Below are 19,021 nucleotides of genomic sequence, written 5' to 3'. Positions count from 1 at the left end.
AAGGATGAGGCTGCTTACTGTAATAAAATTTCATTTCTTAAGAAACGTGTCTAGTGACCTGATGTTGTGGGTGCATAAACCACACACAGCCACAAATAAGTTCTGACTTGAAACAGGCCTCTTGGCGCCAGGGATTTAAGCAGTAAGCGGTACAGAAAGAATACAGTTTATGTGCACCCTCTCACCCCTCGCTGCCCCACACGTCTCTTTTTTCTTTGGTTTTGAAGCAATTTTTATTTCTCTGAAATTAGAATTATCAGAGATTGAATTTTTCCATATAAGTCAATTTTTCAGATAACTGATATTTACACTTTTAACTACTGTAACTTTTCTTCTTGAAATTCAAAAAAATTTTTTTCATGCTTATGAAAAATTTTAATGATGCAGAAGAATGAAGAGAATAAAATATTCGTCCAAATCCTATCACCTAGATGATGGATGATGTTAACTATCACTTCAAAGAGCCTTTACATATATATATATATATATATATATATATATATATAATAGGAGATTAGACAGATACATAGATAGGTAGGACAGGTTCACAACACTTTTTCTGAAAATACTGAGGCTAGACATATTTTGGAATTTAGAATTTTTTATATTTTGGAAAGATAATATGGTTTATATGCTGTATATCTTATAATATCTCTCAGCAGGATCTAGGCAGTACTCCATAATTAAATGTTAACATTTCTGCATATGAATATTCACACTAAGAGACGTTTAAAAAACTGCAAGTAGCCTTATTTAAATTCAGGACACATTGTGCTGCCAAGTGACTTATAAAACACCTTTAATTTTCACAACTTTTTAGATTTCAGAATTTTAGGAAGGAATTGTGGACCTGTGTTGTCATAAAAATGGGATCATTATAATACATGCTATTTTTCTAGAGGAAAAAGAACTAACTTAATTGTACCTGTAATTGACTGAATAAAAAGAAACAGAAGTGAAACCAAAGGAATTGCCTCGCTTTACATAAATGATTCTTTTTCAAAATAAGTATTATTTTCTAGAATATCTTTCTAAGGTTAAAAAAGGAGTAAGAAAAATAATAAGAGATTGGAGTCATGTTGGAATTATTTGTGATGGAGATCTTCCCTACATCTTCTTAAGTACTATTAGGCTCAAGGCCCTCCAAATATTTGGTAACATTCCCTTTGGTATCCTGAAATTCATAGATAATATCATCTACTTATATAGATAATGAAAAAATATAATGCCTCATACACAGGAAAATCTTGTTATAAAATATAGTGGTACGTATTTCAATATTTAAATCGTTGGCCATTACTAACTACTAAAGACATAATGAAGCAATGAGATGCTTGCATGTGTATTTAATGAACAAGTTTGGATTTAAAGGAGTCACAAGAAGAGAAGCCATACCATTTAAAATGAAAGCAGAGGTGTGGTGGACACTAGATTAAAACATGTGGTTAAGTAATTATAGAGAACACTTATTTGTATAATTGAAATAGGGAAGTAACCTTAGTTGAATTAAAAACGACATGGCAAGTATTAGGTGAAGAAAATGAGTATTCTATTGTTGAAAATGAGCTGGCTCTTTTCAAGGAAGATTTTGCAATAATCTATGTTGTGTCATGGGATGGAATAGTGAAAGAATCTCAGAAATCATACACACCTCTCTAGCTATCTCACCCCATGTTGGGGCAAATATTTAGATTGTAAGACGTTTGGGATCTTGAAGACCAGGTTCTTGAAGAGTTGATGGGAAACAGAGAAAGATTTGGGGGGGAAAAAAAAAGGCAGTATTTAAGAGGCTAGAGAGAAACTGTGCGCAGACCTTTGGGGGAGGTATAAGACTGAAAGTCAACAGGAAATCTCCAAATAAATCACTTCAATGTGTAATTTTCACAACGTAGACTTATCATTTTCCTGCAAATATTTTTTTAATTTACATAAATGGCAACAACATATTTAAAAAACCAGCCTTTATGAATTTCATTGATATCCATACATTTCATTTGCCTCTATTAATTTAATAATGTATATCGTCTGAAGTCTGTAAAAAGGAGTCTCAAATCTCCTTAAACATTTGCATTTGGTTTCATTGTTTTTCCAGTAACCTACCACTGCAGTGAAACTCTTTTCAACTAAATACTTAGTTGGAAATACTGTAAATAGTTTAGCTCTTCCCAAGAAGTGGGTATACAAATCCCAACCGTCTCCCAAACTTTCCATAATTAGACTGATTAAACTGTTTCAGCTTCAAAGTCTTACTATTCTTTTAAATCTATCTTTGTTTATTTCTTCTCAATTAACTCTTCCTGCAAATGTTGGCTAGTTTCGATTGTATTCTAAAACACCTCCCAGTCAGGTATTGCAAATTCTATTTTGAAACCTAGTCAACTAATTTCCCTCAAAAGAAAGAAAATTTCCAAACCCGTGCTTCTAAGTAGCTTTCCCCCAGGGAGGAGAGGGGATAAATCTTTTCTTAGCAAGCGCGCAGACACGCACGCCTAACATTCGCTTGAAGCTCCGCCCCTCACGCACTCCACGCCCCTCTGTCGCGCTTCCCGTCCCCGGAGCGGACGTCGGACGTCGAGCGGAAGTGGTGTAAGGCGGCCGCCGGAGGTGTCGTTGGTGTGTTGCGCGACTGGGCCTAAGAGTGGAGTGGCCTGTGCGCCCGTGAAGATAACGCTATGTCGATCGAAATCGAGTCCTCGGAGTGAGTCCTGCGGTGGCGGAAGTTGGCGAAGTGGCGGGGGCCGGGGGGTGAAGGGTGTGGGGTGTAAGATGCTCAGGGAGAGGCTTCTGAGAGCCTAGGGAGTGGAGGGACATTTCCTGGCCCACAAAGATGCTTCTTGGATCTGGCTACCTCGGAGGCGGGCCCACAAGAAAGTGGCGGATGAGAAGCCTAAAGCCCCATGGGATACTGCACGGGGCTAGGAGGAAGGATAGGCCTTGAAGATCTGAGTTCTAGCCTTCGCCGACTCTTGGCGCGCGCTGTGACTGATCAAATTGCCCATCCGTTCTGGACTCCAGTCTAATTACCTGCACAAGGGAGCTTGGATTCTAAGCCTTCCTTCTCTTCCGCACCTCCTTAAACAGTATGATTCGTTTCCTCTGTGCTTACATGTCCCCTCAGCTTTGCTCCGCCCAGCACTTACCCAGTATTGTCACTGTTTCTCTAGCCACCCTACTAACCTGTGTAGACGCCTAGGAGCTCCTTTCCCTTTTAGTCCCACAGCTTAGCACACCGTAGAGGCTCAATTACTGCCTTTGGAATGAATGAGCTATTAACTGTTTTATCAGACGCTATCTGGCGCTGAGTTTTGGTTAGTCGGTGAGTTCTCTGTAGCGACCAAGAGAGAGAATCTGAAGATTGGGGCAGAAGAATGATCGACTTGGAGGGGAAGGGGGCTAATGAGTGACTGAAGAAGGTCTTCAGTGAACTTCTTCAGGACTCCACCTTCTACTTTGCCCTTGCCCACACTTACTAATTAAACCAGCAGACATAACATTTGTGTCCTTAGCCTAAGAAAGGGAGAGGGCTTGTTCTGAAGATCTGCCACGGGAGGAACGGAGGTTTATTCATTCAACAAATACTGAAGTCTACTATGTACTATTCTAGACCCTGGGAATACAGTACTGAACAAAACACAAACATCCTTGCCTTTAAAGAATGTACATAGTGATAGGGAAGGCAGACAACAGACAAAAACAATAAGTAAAATATGAGACTTAACAGATAGTAATAAGTGTTGTGGAGAAAAATAAAGCAAAGAATAGTGATAGTGCTGGTAACTAAGACAACTACTAAGTCAGGGCAGGAGTTGGAAAGGGTTCCCTGCTTTGGGGTCTAAGTAAATAGTATACACCGACCATTCTCCCATCCTTGGGTTGCTGCGTGTTTTATTATTTTTTTAATTAAAAAAAATTTTTAATGTTTATTTTTGAGAAAGAGCGTGAGTGGGGCAGGGGCAGAGAGGGAGGGAAACAGAATCTGAATCAGGATCCAGGCTCTGAGTTTTCAGCACAGAGCTGGATGTGGGGCTCTAACCTGTGAACCGCAAGATGGTGACCTGAGCTGGTCAGACCCTTAACCGCTTGAGCCACCCAGGTGCCCCCCCCTTTTAATTAAGATTTTAGTTTTAGGTAACCTCTACACCCAGTGTGTGGTTAGAACCCACAACCCCGAGATCAACAGTCGTACACTCTACTAACTGAGCCAGCCAGATGCCCCTACCATGTTTTTATTATCAATAATAGCTACTATTCAGTATTTTCTGTGCTAGTTGCACTGTAAACAGTATAGTCAACCCTTTCACTAGCCCTACAGGGTAGGTATATTTATTAACAGATGAGGAAACAGGCACAGAGATGTTAACTGACTTGCTCAAGGTCACAGTAACTGACAGAACTCTGATTCAAATCCCAGCTTATTGCCAAAGGTTTTAGGTCTTTATGTATTACAGTTGGCCCTTAAATAACATGGGTTTCAACTGCACAGGTCTACTTAGTACGGTACTGTAAGTGTATTTTCTCTTCCTTAGGATTTTCTTTGTAACATTTTCAATCAATAAGGCTGGTCAACAGCAGGCTATTAACAGTTAAGTTTTGGGGGAATTGAAAGTTAAACACAGATTTTTGACCATACAGGGGTCAGTGCCCCTAACCCCTATGTTGTCCAAGAGTCAATTGTACATTGTGTCTGAAGAAAGTAAATTTGATTTGAGGTATGTCACACAGTAGATCTTTACAGGGAGCATGTCTTATTTGGGAGTGCAAATGGAAGTGTGCTAAGGAGGATAGTAGGTACTAGAATAGCAGCGATCTAATAAACCTCAGTATCTCTTAAGGGGTCATGAGAGAAAAGACTACTACAAGTAGCAGTAATCAGTTTCCTTCTGGAGGAATTTTTAAGAAGAGAGTGTTTGCTTTCCTGTCAGGGATATGTGCTCAAGAGCCACACTGTCAGATTGAACCTTCATTTTTCCATTTATCTCTTTACTTGGTCAAATCCTCATCTATAAAATGGATATAATGGTAATACCTACCTCATAGGCCTGTTTTGAGGAGTAAATGAATCAATGTCTAAAATGCTTGGGACAAAATACATAATAAACATTGGTCATTGTTTTATGTTTATTATCTCTACCTGATAGAGGGAATTGACTAAATTCCAGTCTGAAATCCCTTCCAACTGGGACAGTCTGACCTACTGTATTCTCACTGTCCAGTAGAAATACAGTGTGAGGCACATGTGCTTTTTTTTTTTTTTTTTTTTTTAAATTTTTTTTTTTTTTCAACGTTTATTTATTTTTGGGACAGAGAGAGACAGAGCATGAACGGGGGAGGGGCAGAGAGAGAGGGAGACACAGAATCGGAAACAGGCTCCAGGCTCTGAGCCATCAGCCCAGAGCCCGACGCGGGGCTCGAACTCACGGACCGCGAGATCGCGACCTGGCTGAAGTCGGACGCTTAACCGACTGCGCCACCCAGGCGCCCCATACATGTGCTTTTAAAGAAAGAAGGGAAACAGTGTATCACAGCATTGTACAGTGAAGTTTTATAGTCTGTATGAACAGATCTTTCACCAGATTCCTTATTATTAAGTCCAAGAGCAAGAAGTTTTAACTATAAATAACTATATTTAACTATAAATAACTTCTAAGTTTTCTGTCACATGTTGAAAGTGGTTGCTTATTCTCTCAATATTTGGAAATTGCCTGGCTCCTCTTTTACTTGTGAAAGTGAATCCACAATGTTTTTTTTTTTTTTTTTTACATGTCTTAAAAATTTGGTAATAAAGGTGGTGGGTAGGTGTTACTTTGTTTTGCTTTTACATACAGTATATAGTTCTTCTCATTTGTGTTCAAATCCCTAGTGAGAAAATCTCCAATTCATATTTTTTGGTTGTCATTAAAAAAAAGTAGACCAAATCATCCTACAAGCATTTAGAGTATGTTGTGTCAATGACTGGACTGGGTTTAAATAGTTCACAAAAGTGTACAATATAATCATACAAATTAATAAGAAACTTGGCATAATAAAAAGATCTTGGGTCTTGGAAGGAAGCGTCACCTTGGTACCTTTCTAGCTGACTGTGAGACCCTGGACAAATTATTTCCCCTTTCCAAAACCTAGTTCTTGGATTTCTGGGGTGAAGGTGGGACTGGGTGATCCTCAAGGTCTCTTGTAACTTAGATTCTGTGATTTTGGGAAAGTTATATTTACATGATAAATAAGTGGGAAGTAACTAGTGAAAGGAGGATGGTTGAATAGAAGACATAAGCTGGGGTGGTCTTTACTGTGTGGCCTCTTTGGTGAGTGAGGATTCCTGAGCTAGGTGACTTGCTTTCTTTTTCCAGTGTGATCCGTCTTATCATGCAGTACCTGAAGGAGAACAGTTTACATCGGGCGTTAGCCACGTTACAGGAAGAGACTACGGTGTCTCTGAATACCGTGGACAGCATTGAGAGTTTTGTGGCTGACATTAATAGTGGCCATTGGGATACTGTTTTACAGGCCATACAATCTCTGAAATTGCCAGACAAAACCCTCATTGACCTCTATGAACAGGTAAGAGGGGAGGTGATGCCAATCCCCTTGAATTGGTTTTTTGTGGGCCCCCTCACTGGGAAGCATTATGAAGCACTGTGGGACTGTAACAGCCCTTAAAACTTACACTGTCAAGGCTTGAGTGCTACTTTGTATTTTTTTCCTCTTTTTTTTAAAAGCCAAGATTATACTAAATTAAAATTATTTTTTTTATGTTTATTTATTTATTTTGAGAGAGAGACAGACTGTGCGTGTATGTGTGTGCATGTGCGAGTGGGGTAGGAGCAGAGGGAGAGAGAGAATCCCAAGCAGGCTCCATGCTGTCAATGCAAAGCTGGATGCAGGGCTTAATCTCAGGAACTACGAGATCATGACCTGAGCTGAGATCAAGAGTCATGCTTAACCAACTGAACCACCCAGGTGTTCCTAAATTTATTTTTTAAGTGATCATTAAGTGAACTGTTTTGACACCAACTAGTGTATATTACAATTTAGTTCTGGCACTAACCACCCAGAGTTAGCATACACCCTGCAAGTTAAAGGCTCAGTCCTCTGCAAGATTGCCCTTACTTTAGACACAAGCTGTACTTTTTTGGGGTCTCAGGCCACCCACACTCTTGACCAGCTGGCTGCATATCTGGGGGTCCCTGTGACCCCTTCAGAATTAATAATTCACTAGAATGAGTCCCAGAACTCAGGGAAGTGCTACATTTATGATTATAGTTTTATTATCAAGGATACAGATCAGGACCAGCCAAATGAAGACACATAAGAGATATCTAGAAGGGTCCTGAATGCTCTCTATGCCTTCTAATGCTCTCTCCCTGTGGAATCAGAGTGTTTCTCTCACCTGGTTTATTAATGTATTCGCCAACCAGGAAGCTCTTTTGGGGTTTTTATTGAAATTTCTTTCAACCTTTAGCTCCCCAGCATTCCTTGGAGGTTGGGCTGGCTCAAAGCCTCAATCTTCTGATCACCAGGTTGGTCTTTCAGGCAACCAGCCCTTTCCATGAGCTGTCATCTTAGCACAAACTCAGGTGTGATGCAAGGAGCTCATTAATAATGAAGATATTCCTATCACTGGGGAAATTCCCAGGTTTTTAGAAGCTCCGTGCCAGAAAATCAGGACAAAGATCATACAAATTAGTTATTATACATTTGTATGATAACAGAATGGGCTTTCTGGAAATAAGAATATAGTGTTGTTTGAAATAAAAATAGGATAGTTGGTTTGTGTTTATTTATAGTCCACATGAGTTCAGTAATTCCTCAAAGAAAATTTAGCTAACTGGAGAAAGGTTTCTCTGGAGCCCATGGATATATTCTTATCTTTAGCTTTCTTCAGCTTCTATATTCGGAACAAGAAGCCTGAGAGGAGTGGAAATGGGTGGATAAAAATGAAGGATGGAAGTTGAAAGATTGAAGTTACTATTTATGTATTTATGTATGTATGTATGTATGTATGTATGTTAAATTTTTCTGTAGAGATCGAGTGGAAGTGGGGGAGGGACAGAGAGAGAGGGAGACAGAATCTGAAGCAGGCTCTAGGCTCTGAGCTGTCAGCACAGCTGACACGGGACTTGAACTCACGAACTGTAAGTCAGAGGCTTAACAGAGCAATCCAGGTGCCCTGAAGTTACTACTTATAATTGCTTCAGTTGTCCATCTGAAAATGCTAGTGAAAGAGGAAGGAACATTTCCTAATACTGGAAATCATGTTAGGAGGCCATTTCTGAACCAGAAATTGTACTGAAAAAGAAACAGTACTAAGAGAATGCGATAAAACAGACATTTTCTTTTAATTTTGTCCAGGTTGTTCTGGAATTGATAGAGTTGCGTGAATTGGGGGCTGCAAGGTCACTCCTGAGACAGACTGATCCCATGATCATGTTAAAACAAACACAGCCAGAGCGGTATATTCATTTGGAGAATCTCTTGGCCAGGTCTTATTTTGATCCTCGTGAGGTATGACTAGAAACTCTTTTTAACATTAGAAACAATGTAATGTTTTTTATCATTTTATTGGATGCTGTTTGTGATTTTGATTCAGTTTTTGAAAATGATACTTTTCTGTTTATATATGTTGGTTGAAATTTACATGTATTAAAGAGAATAATCTTGTTCGGTTTTCTGAGTATTTGAAGGTCTTCCCTCCCCTACACACCCCATTTTAGATGGTTTTATGTCGATAAGTAAAGAAGCAGAAGATTTATTCCTATATAATTTCCACATTAGCCCAAGTACTTATTTGACTCTGAAGTGCTGCCTGACTGCTAGTATATTCACTATGTGTTTGTGTCCCTTGGCCCAACAAGGGCAATTTTCTCTCAACTCTTTTAGTTCTTAGAAAGCTCGTGCTTTTGTCTTAGCGAGTTATGCTTACTTGTAGAGCATGGTGACTCATATTCTTTTCTTTTTCCCAAACTTTATTATATGTATAGTTTCATTGTTTCTCACTCAGCCTTATACTAGTCTAGGAGGAAAAAAAATTTAATAGGTACTGGATAATGGGGAGTTAGGGTAAACACACAGAAACCATGAGGATAAAGGAAAGAAATTTAGATTACCATCACAGGATTCAGCTTAGAGGTGGTGAAGGACTTCTGGGCTGGGAGTCGTAAATTACCAAAGAATTAGTAAAAGAATCCTCAGCTCTGCAGATTTTTCAAAAAAGTGGAAAAACAATGCTGGTTGATGTGGTTTACTTGGACTCTTCTTGGAAATAATGGTGTGGATTGGCTGACCTCAATTCTCTCCCAGCTCATACTTTTGAAATGCAAGTGGAGAGAACTGGGAAGTCATCTTAACTAATTAATATAATTAATCCCTTCTTAAACCAGGTTGTTCTTATCTTTTTTTTTTTTTTTTAGTGTTTCTGCTTGGTTATTGCTGTTTTTAATTAAGCACACTCATATCCTGTGGCCGCTTCTTAGAAATAATACTACTCCCTCTCCTTTTTCAGGCATACCCAGATGGAAGTAGCAAAGAGAAGAGAAGAGCAGCAATTGCCCAGGCCTTAGCTGGGGAGGTCAGTGTGGTGCCTCCATCTCGTCTCATGGCATTGCTGGGACAGGTAATTCAGAGTCTGTGGAACTGAAATTACCCTGAACTCCTGGTACTGTTTCTTCATATAAAGTGTACGTGCAAGCTAAAGAAGTCGGACATCCTAAGAACTGGGGACTAGCGGTAGAGCTGCTTGTACCAACAGCTATGCCATCATACCAGCCTCCTCAAGCAGTAGAGATTACTTTGGAGCATAAACTCTAACGTCAGTTAGAATTAGGGGTGACCGTAGAATTTATCATTCCACTTGGGATAGTCACTAATCATTGTGCCGGGACACTGTCAAAGGCAAATTGGAACAAATGTTTATTCTGGTTAGAATCCGAGCTTTCTCACTTACCAGCTAATGTGGTTTTTGGCACATTACCTAACTTTACAGGACTTTTTTTTTTTTTTTTTTTTTTTTAAGTGATCTCTGCACCCACCGTGGGGGGCTCAAACATACAACTCCCAAGATCAAGAATTGCGTGTTCCACTGACTGAGCCGGCCAGATGCCTCTCTAACTTTTCTGATTCCATTTACTCATCATGGTATTGTAGTAAGGATTAAATGAGATGATGCATTTAAAGCATTTCCTGTATTGTCTGGCACCTTGTAAACTTTTTTTTTAACTTTGTTTATTTTTAAAACATTTTTTTTTTAATGTTTATTTATTTTTGAGACAGAGAGAGACAGAGCATGAATGGGGGAGGGTCAGAGAGAGAGGGAGACACAGAATCTGAAACAGGCTCCAGGCTCTGAGCTGTCAGCACAGAGCCCGATGCGGGGCTTGAACTCACGGACCACGAGATCATGACCTGAGCTGAAATTGGATGCTTAACCGACTGAGCCACCCAAGCACCCCTTTAACTTTGTTTATTTTGAAAAGAAAGAGGGAGGGAGAGCGTGCATATGGAAGGGGCAGAGAGAGAGGGAGAGAGAATCCCAAGCAGGCTCTATACCGTCCGTGTAGAGCCCGATGTGGTGCCTGAACTCACAAACTGTGAGATCATGACCTGAGCTGAAGTTGGACACTTAACTGAACTAAGCCACAAAGGTACCCTTGCCTGGCACCTTGTTTTACAATCAAAATGGGAGCTGCTGCTGGTGATTTTTTTTTTTTTTTTTAGTAGTAATATTACTAGCATTGTTGTTACTGAAAGCTATCTAGAGTAAGAGATGTTTATAAATAGCACAAGATGCAAGTGATTAATAATGTATAAATAGCCTCTTTGCAATAAATCTGGGGCACTTTTGAATGAGGGGAAAAGGTCAGATCAGATTCTTCTGTTTTATACAGTATAATTTCAGATAGATTGAAAGTTATGTCAGAAAATAGAAAAACCAGGGGTGCCTGGGTGGCTCAGTCAGTTAAGCATCCGACTTCAGCTCAGGTCATGATCTCACGGTTCATGAGTTTGAGCCCCGCATCGGGCTCTGTGCTGACAGCTCAGAGCCTGGAGCCTGCTTCAGATTCTGTGTCTCCCTCTCTCTCTGCCCCTCCCCTGCTCACACTCTCTGTCTCTCTCTCAAAAATAAAATAAACATTAAAAAATTGAAAAAAAGAAAAAGAAAATAGAAAAACCAGAAAATAATGTATCAAACTTTTTGATAGGGAAGGACTTCCTATATTTAGGGAGTAGGCACCAAGGGAAAGATAAACAAATTTAATCACTTAAGAGTTTAACTTAAGATAGAAAGAAATCTCTAAAGCTATAATCAAAACTAGATTGGGAGAACATTCTTTTTGGCAACTGTAAACAAATACCTGGATCACATCAAAAGCTCACAAATTGATAGGAAAAGTAGTATAAATACAACAGGTAAGAGGGAAGAGAACATGAGTAAACAGTAAACACAAAGAGGAAATTGGGAGTCAAAATGAGAGTTGGCAAATGATACAGCCTAGGACTGTCTCCAAAATCCATGATTTTCCCACTTCCCATATTCAGTCATAAACACTGTTGAAGTTGCAACTTTTTGGGAAAACAGTTTGTCAGTGTGTAGCAAGAGGCTTAACCATTCATATTCTTTTTTTGATTCAATAATTCCTCTTCGAGGAATCTATTCTAAGTGAGTATTATCCCCCAAATAGAAAAGGCCTTATTGTTCAAAAGTGTTGTTGTGGCATTATTATTATTATTATTATTTTTTTTTTTTTTAAGTTTATTTATTTTGAGGGAGAGAGAAAACACACGTCGGGGAGGGGCAGAGAGAGGGTGAGAGAGAGAATCCCAAGCAGGTTCCTCACTGTCAGCACAAAGCCCAATGTGGGGCTCAAACTCATGGACTGTGAGATCATGACCTGAGCTGAAGTCAGATGTTTAACCGACTGAGCCACCCAGGCGCCCTTATGGCAGTATTATTTAGCTGTGTGAAAAATTAGTAGCAGTTGACTGTCCATTAATACATTAATTAAACTGTTAAACATTCACCAGAAAGGGTATATTTGACAGCCACACATGATAGGTATGTCATTGCATGATCTGGTAGGTGAAAACAGAAGAAAATAACATTTTATATAGGGTATAATTACAGTATAATTATGTTAATTAAACACATGTAAAGTGGGAAACACTAGAAGGTATACATAAAATGCTAACTAATGGTGGCTGTATTTGGATGTTGGAACTATGGGAGATTTTTGTTTTCCAAATTTTGTTTATGTTGAGTTGGGGCACCTGGGTGGCTCAGTTGGTTAAGGCATCCAACTCTTGGTTTTGGCTCAGGTCCTGATCTTGTGGTTTATGGTTCTAGCCCCATGTTGGGCTCCTAGCGGATGGCATGGAGCCTGCTTGGGATTCTCTCTCTCTCTCTCTCTCTCTCTCTCTCTCTCTCTGCCCTTCTCCTGCTCTCTCTCTCTCTCAAAATAAATAAGCTTAGAAGTTTATAACAGAAGACTCAAACCTATAAGAAAATAGATACGGAAATATGGACCTGTTGGCTCTCAGAATTCCCTTCCCCACTGAGATCAGCCTGTCTTCCTGGGACACGCAGAGTCACATAGCTTATGTTATATTTGAATGGCCAAAGATATTTGGGTCTGGATGTTAACCTGATCCTTTCAGGCTTGGCTTTGAGCAATCAGGACTAGATCTTAAAAGATCTGTAGGTTAGATTGCTGTACTTTTTTTTCTCATAGGCACTGAAGTGGCAGCAGCACCAGGGGTTGCTTCCTCCTGGCATGACAATAGATTTGTTCCGAGGCAAAGCAGCTGTCAAAGATGTGGAAGAAGAAAAATTTCCTACCCAACTGAGCAGGCACATTAAGGTAGGATCTTAGATACTCAGCCTTTTTGTAATCATTTGTTGGGGACTCCATGTGTTTGCTCAGCCAAGCCCTGTGCCAGGAGCTTGGGTTTGGGAGCAGAACTCATTCTCCAGCTCTGACAACATTCAGGGTTGCTGCTGGTGACCACTGAGGTCCTGCTGGGGTCTGGCAGTGACACACCTCAAATGTATAACCAAGTGGACATAAATTTGGCAGCTGGCCCATCATCTGCCCTGCACTTCCTCCCAGGAAGCCTTCATTTAGAAGAATGGTTAGCTCTTTGGTTAAGCTTGGAACTAACAATGAACTTTCTGTGCATTTGTCCTGTTCAACATTGGCATTTGCCTGCTATGTGTCAGGCAAAGTACCAGGCGTGGATTGTAAAGTAGGCAAGTGTGGCGTTTGAGGAAAATAATTTTATCATCTCAGGGCTTGTTCTTGTTTTTTTAAATTTTTTAATTTGAGACTTTTCTAGGAAAAGGCACAATCAAGTAGTTGCTGCAGTTCCCAGAATTACAAGCATATTTGCTACTTTCGCATCTCCTTTATATTACATTTTCTCTTGGTTTGTGCTCTTACTGAATTCATGGATTTTAAAATATTTCATGTTCCTCAAATCTGGGACTTTGGCTTAGTGCTTTGAATTTATCTTTCCTGGATTATATATTCTGAATCATATGTAAAGATATCTTTGAGCAGTACCATATTTACCTGCCTGAAGCCTTGAGACAAAAAGAAATCCATTAAAATTATGCTGCTGGGCTAAGATTTTCTTTCATATACATTTTCCTTTGTTGCCATTTAAAATGAAATTCATAATAGAGCTTTTCTTTGTTGTCATCTAATGTTCTGTAGTTTTCGTCTGTTGGGAACATCATTGCTGTAAATGCTCAGGATACATCACCTAGGCAAAATGTTCTGTCACCTTAATTAGTTCTAGAGTTCGTCAGCCGCACATTATCAGTTAAATAAAGGTCATGAAAAGAACTAGGATGGAAAATTTGTTTACAAAGTAGTATAGGAAAACAGACATTTATTTTGAAGAAAATGGATTTTTTCCCATATTTGTACAACATTATCTCATTAAGTTGAGTGTGAAAGTTATGCTAATAGTAGCTGCTTCAGGTAAAAACTTACTAAGTTAATAGGATTATTTGTTCTAAGTCCTGTGCTAAAATAGTTTTTTACATTGCTTTGGAAATACCAACTTCACATTAAAAAAACTAGATTCAACTGAGAACCAGACCTAAAACTGGTCAGAGAAAATATATCCATTCTGTGTGTCCAGATACAGAAATGCTCCTCCGATACTCTGTAACATAGGCTAGCCATGACTTTGTGCTAGGGCAGGATTTCGCAAAAGGTTAAAATGAAAATTGTCTTAAGGTCCACTAGATAAAAATACATCTGTTTCATTGTTTCATTTGAAACAGTTTGGTCAGAAATCACATGTGGAGTGTGCTCGATTTTCTCCAGATGGTCAGTATTTGGTCACTGGGTCTGTTGATGGATTCATTGAAGTCTGGAACTTTACGACTGGAAAAATCAGAAAGGTGAAGTATTTAAAATATATTAACTTTTCTAGTGGGAGAATTATCTAGTTTTGTTTAATTCTGTTATTTTTATAGTATAAATTTATTTTTTAAATGATAATATATACATCTGATACAACATTTTATACAATAGAAAAGTTACTCAGTAAAGAGTCTTGCTCCAACCCTTGTCCCTCAGCTGGTCAGTTCCCTTCCTTGGACCAGCCAGGGTTATCAGTTTCTTATGTAACCTTCCTGAAATTTCTAGGTATATGTAAGCAATACCTTACATATAAGGTATGTAGCAATACCTTAGCTACATAAGTAGTGTCTAAGTAATTGTACTAATTGTGTGTTCTCTTACTATGAATGAAGTTAAATACCTTTTTATATGTGAGAAGCCAGGAGTATTTCCTGTTCTGTGAAGTCTTCACATCCTTTGCCCATTTTTCTTTTGGATTCTTACTGATTTTTAGGAACTCCTTATAGTTGGAAGAAATCAGTCTCTGTAATATGTATGTTAAATATTTTTCAATTGTGACTTTTTGTCTTTTGACTTTGCCCATCATTTTATAGACTTGAAATTTTTTTGTGTCATCACATTTATCCATCTTTTTCTTCTACAACTTGTAGTGCTTTTCATGTTTTGTATTTTATATTAATTTTTGATCCATCTGGAATTTGTTTAGGGGGATGAACTTAATTTTTTTCCTAAATAGGTATTTATTGACTATATCTACTGGTTTAAAATGTAATCTTTACCATAGAGTACTAACTTCCACTCCATGGATAGTGAATTCATGAGTGATTTTCACTTTCTACTTGATATGTTTCCTTATAGTTTGCTTCTGTTTTTTTTTTTAAACCATGACACAGTCTTACTTTTTAATTAGGAAAAAATAAAATTACTTTATTTTGAACAATAAGGATGACAAAGGAAACATCACAAATAAGCAGATTTTAGTCAATACATGGTTTTAGGAAAAGTAGCTGGCAATTTGGAAAAGACATTGCTTTTTCACATCGTGTCTCAAATAAATTCACATATATTAAAAGTGTACAATATGGGGGCGCTTGGATGGCGTAAGCATCCAACTTTGGCTTGGGTCATGATCTCACAGTTCATGAGTTCAAGCCCCACATCAACCTGTATGGACAGTGTGGAGCCTGCTTGAGATTCTCTTCCTCCCTCTCTTTGCCTTCCCCCACTCATGCTCTCTGTCTCTCTCAAAATAAATAAATAAACTTAAAAAAATGTACACTATGAAATTGTAGGGGGATTTTGCATAGAAAAAAGATCAGTAAGCAAAAAGATGTAGGGTATTATGTTGGAATTTTTTTTACAGTATTACTTTAGGTTGTGTAAAATTATTTATTCCCAGCACTGTCAGTTCATTAGAAACCTGTGTGCGTGGCACTAGTATTTGCTTTGGAAATTTAGAGTAGGCACAATCCATTACTCTGCTTTTAGTAAGTTTAGAGATCTGGAATGACTGGGGGTTTTGTGTTATTTTGGTAACTGCTTATCTTTGTTTCCTTTAGGATCTTAAGTACCAGGCCCAGGATAACTTTATGATGATGGATGATGCTGTCCTCTGCATGTGTTTTAGCAGAGATACAGAAATGTTAGCAACTGGGGCCCAAGATGGAAAAATCAAGGTATTTATTAGTGGCAGAAACTTTCACATATAGACATTTTGAAACCTCTGCAATGAGGTAGTGTTTTACATGTGATGGCTTAACAATAGGTATTGTTTGTTGAACATGAAATTTATGCTAATTACTTTTTTTTTGTTTAATTCTAATAAAAACTCTACCTAGGGAGGTTCAGTAATCAGTTTAAAGTCACACATTTGGTAAGCGATAGATTAGGACTTCAGTCCAGATCTGCTCATCACACCTTTTCTGCTGTATCACCCTGGCTCACCTTATATGATGTATTGTACTTTGGGTTATTTTAGGGAGTGGGATGCTCTGTATTTGATTAGACGTAGTTTGTATTTAATTGCTGGTGAGACACCCAGGGCTAGATAAAATACAGAAATGGTCTCTGCTTAAGTGAACTTTGAGTCTAAATTTTTGTTAATAATTTACAAGGAAAGAGGCTTAAATTTCAGAGGATTCACTTATTGCACATTGTGAAGCAGACATATTCAGCTATTAGCATGCATTTTTAATGCTTTTTTAGTACATTATTGAGCATTGCATGTTGCTTGACTCTGCAGGCTAGAGTAGGTCACTCTATTTACAAGTTTTTACTTTTTTTTTTTTTTAATAAAGGTATGGAAGATTCAGAGTGGACAGTGTTTAAGGAGATTTGAAAGAGCACACAGTAAAGGTGTCACCTGTCTAAGCTTTTCTAAGGATAGCAGCCAGATCCTTAGTGCCTCTTTTGACCAGACAATTAGGTAAGTAAAAGTCCCTACACTGCCCTTACTTGAGTTTGCTATGATGAAGTGCTGGAGGGAGGTACTAGTGATTCCGTATGTTTTCACCAGCATGGTGTTATATGAAGAGTGTGAGGATATGTGAGACCTCATTATTATTTTCTCCATTTGAGTCTACCCAGAAGAGAGATTAGAAAGGGATTATAGCAGTGTTTCGTGTTTCTTTTTTTTTTTTTTTATATATGAAATTTATTGACAAATTGGTTTCCATACAACACCCAGTGCTCATCCCAAAAGGTGCCCTCCTCAATACCCATCACCCACCCTCCCCTCCCTCCCACCCCCCATCAACCCTCAGTTTGTTCTCAGTTTTTTTTTTTTTTTTTTTTTTTTTTTTTCAACGTTTTATTTTTATTTTTGGGACAGAGAGAGACAGAGCATGAACAGGGGAGGGGCAGAGAGAGAGGGAGACACAGAATCGGAAACAGGCTCCAGGCTCTGAGCCATCAGCCCAGAGCCCGACGCGGGGCTCGAACTCACGGACCGCGAGATCGTGACCTGGCTGAAGTCGGACGCTTAACCGACTGCGCCACCCAGGCGCCCCTGTTCTCAGTTTTTAACAGTCTCTTATGCTTTGGCTCTCTCCCACTCTAACGTCCTTTTTTTTTTTTTTCCTTCCCCTCCCCCATGGGTTCCTGTTAAGTTTCTCAGGATCCACATAAGAGTGAAACCATATGGTATCTGTCTTTCTGTGTATGGCTTATTTCACTTAGCATCACACTCTCCAGTTCCATCCACGTTTCGTGTTTCTTGAAATGTGATTTTGGGCTCACCTGCATCAGAATCACCATAGAGGGCATATTACAAATATAGCCAAATCTGTCTCTGAACAGAAGCCAATGGTATTATTGGCATGTTTTCTTGCAGTCTCTGTGCCTAGCTTTTGTTTTGGTTTTGTGTGACATAATGAAAATTATATTGCATACCTAATTGCATAATCCTCTTTCTCCCCATGATATTATAAGTTGAGCTTTTATAATTCTTTGAAAGTATATTCAACATTTGGTCCCAGTTGTAATGTATAGAATATTAATTGTTCTTTTCATATCCTTTTGTTTGTGATAGAATTCATGGTTTAAAATCTGGGAAAACCCTGAAGGAATTTCGTGGCCATTCCTCCTTTGTTAATGAAGCAACTTTTACACAAGATGGACATTATATTATTAGTGCATCCTCTGATGGCACTGTAAAGGTTAAGTATTTGCTCCTGGTTTATTTTGGGGTTTCTGCTTTTGTCCTTTGAAGAGTTTTCAGTGGTGATAATGGTGATGACTGTGATGGAGTAAACTTCTTTACTAGCTGTTTTAGCCATAAATGAGGTGAGTCTGAGACAATAGTAATATTCTCTGGGGAATCCCTATTGAAGGACCCGGAGTTTCAAATCTACATAATCAAAACATTTATCATATGTAGGAAAAGAGGAAGGGTACGGAGGCCTGGATGTAAGTCATTCCCCATGTATAGTGGTTAAATTGTCTTGTTAAAGGTATGGTTCACCCACAGTAGTCAAGTTTATAAAGTGCTTAGTGACCAGATGAATAAATCTCTTTTTTGTTGCACAGCCTCCCTACCCCAGCCTGGCCCCCCACATTTAGGGGCCTTCCTGACAGCACTTACAGAGGGCAGGAGAGGTGTAGAGTGGAACTAAGCCCTCTCTCAAATACTTACTTATTGTCCTCAGTGCTCAGCTGAAAGTAATGCATCTTCAGTACCTTAAGAGATTTAGTTATTTTAATAGCAGGCCTCAATTCCTAGAAACGATGAGAAATCCAAATAGAAAATTGCTGGAGATCTTTGAGACACTCCATTTACATTCTGGACCTGCTTTTAAATTGCCTTATGTAAGTGTGTAGTTTGGCAGAAGACTGAAACGTTTTAACACAAATACCTAAAAGACCACCCTCTGAAATTGCTTGTTCTGGCTTGGGAATTGAACCAGAAACCTGAGGATTGGAGAAGTCTTTCTCAGGACGGATGGGGAAATATACAGAGCTCTTAGTACTTTAGTCATGGGATTTGCCCTCTTTATGCTTTGAATATGGGCCTTACAGTCTGTAAAATGCCAGTGGGAGGTGGCCTATTTAGCTTTGTTTTGTGGTCTTTTCCTTTAGTCCTTCAGTGAGTTGGGTAAGCATCTCACTGACTTTTTGGACAGAAAACACTGGAAGCCTTAGAACTCTTGATCCCTGAAATG

At 38.9% G+C, this 19,021-nt stretch overlaps 1 protein-coding gene across 1 annotated transcript in view; it reads left to right on the top strand.

Annotated features, from left to right (window-relative positions):
• Positions 1–2,596: 2,596 nt before the first annotated feature.
• The window catches only part of SMU1 (SMU1 DNA replication regulator and spliceosomal factor), a 22,017-nt gene continuing 5,592 nt past the window's right edge, over positions 2,597–19,021 (top strand). Inside the window, exons 1-9 of the mRNA XM_047065268.1 lie at positions 2,597–2,698; positions 6,345–6,555; positions 8,347–8,499; positions 9,497–9,607; positions 12,720–12,848; positions 14,282–14,401; positions 15,923–16,039; positions 16,661–16,788; positions 17,893–18,019. Coding sequence (XP_046921224.1) covers positions 2,673–2,698; positions 6,345–6,555; positions 8,347–8,499; positions 9,497–9,607; positions 12,720–12,848; positions 14,282–14,401; positions 15,923–16,039; positions 16,661–16,788; positions 17,893–18,019 — 1,122 coding nt within the window. The 5' untranslated portion in view covers positions 2,597–2,672. The remainder of the gene's footprint in view (positions 2,699–6,344; positions 6,556–8,346; positions 8,500–9,496; positions 9,608–12,719; positions 12,849–14,281; positions 14,402–15,922; positions 16,040–16,660; positions 16,789–17,892; positions 18,020–19,021) is intronic.

Source organism: Lynx rufus, unplaced genomic scaffold, assembly GCF_022079265.1.
Source record: "Lynx rufus isolate CCGP_SWC_20201006 ecotype Redwood Valley unplaced genomic scaffold, mLynRuf1.p SCAF_10, whole genome shotgun sequence".
NCBI classification, from domain to species: Eukaryota; Metazoa; Chordata; class Mammalia; order Carnivora; family Felidae; genus Lynx; species Lynx rufus.
The sequence above is the reverse complement of the archived record's forward strand: the minus strand, read 5'-3'. Positions and strand labels throughout refer to the sequence as shown.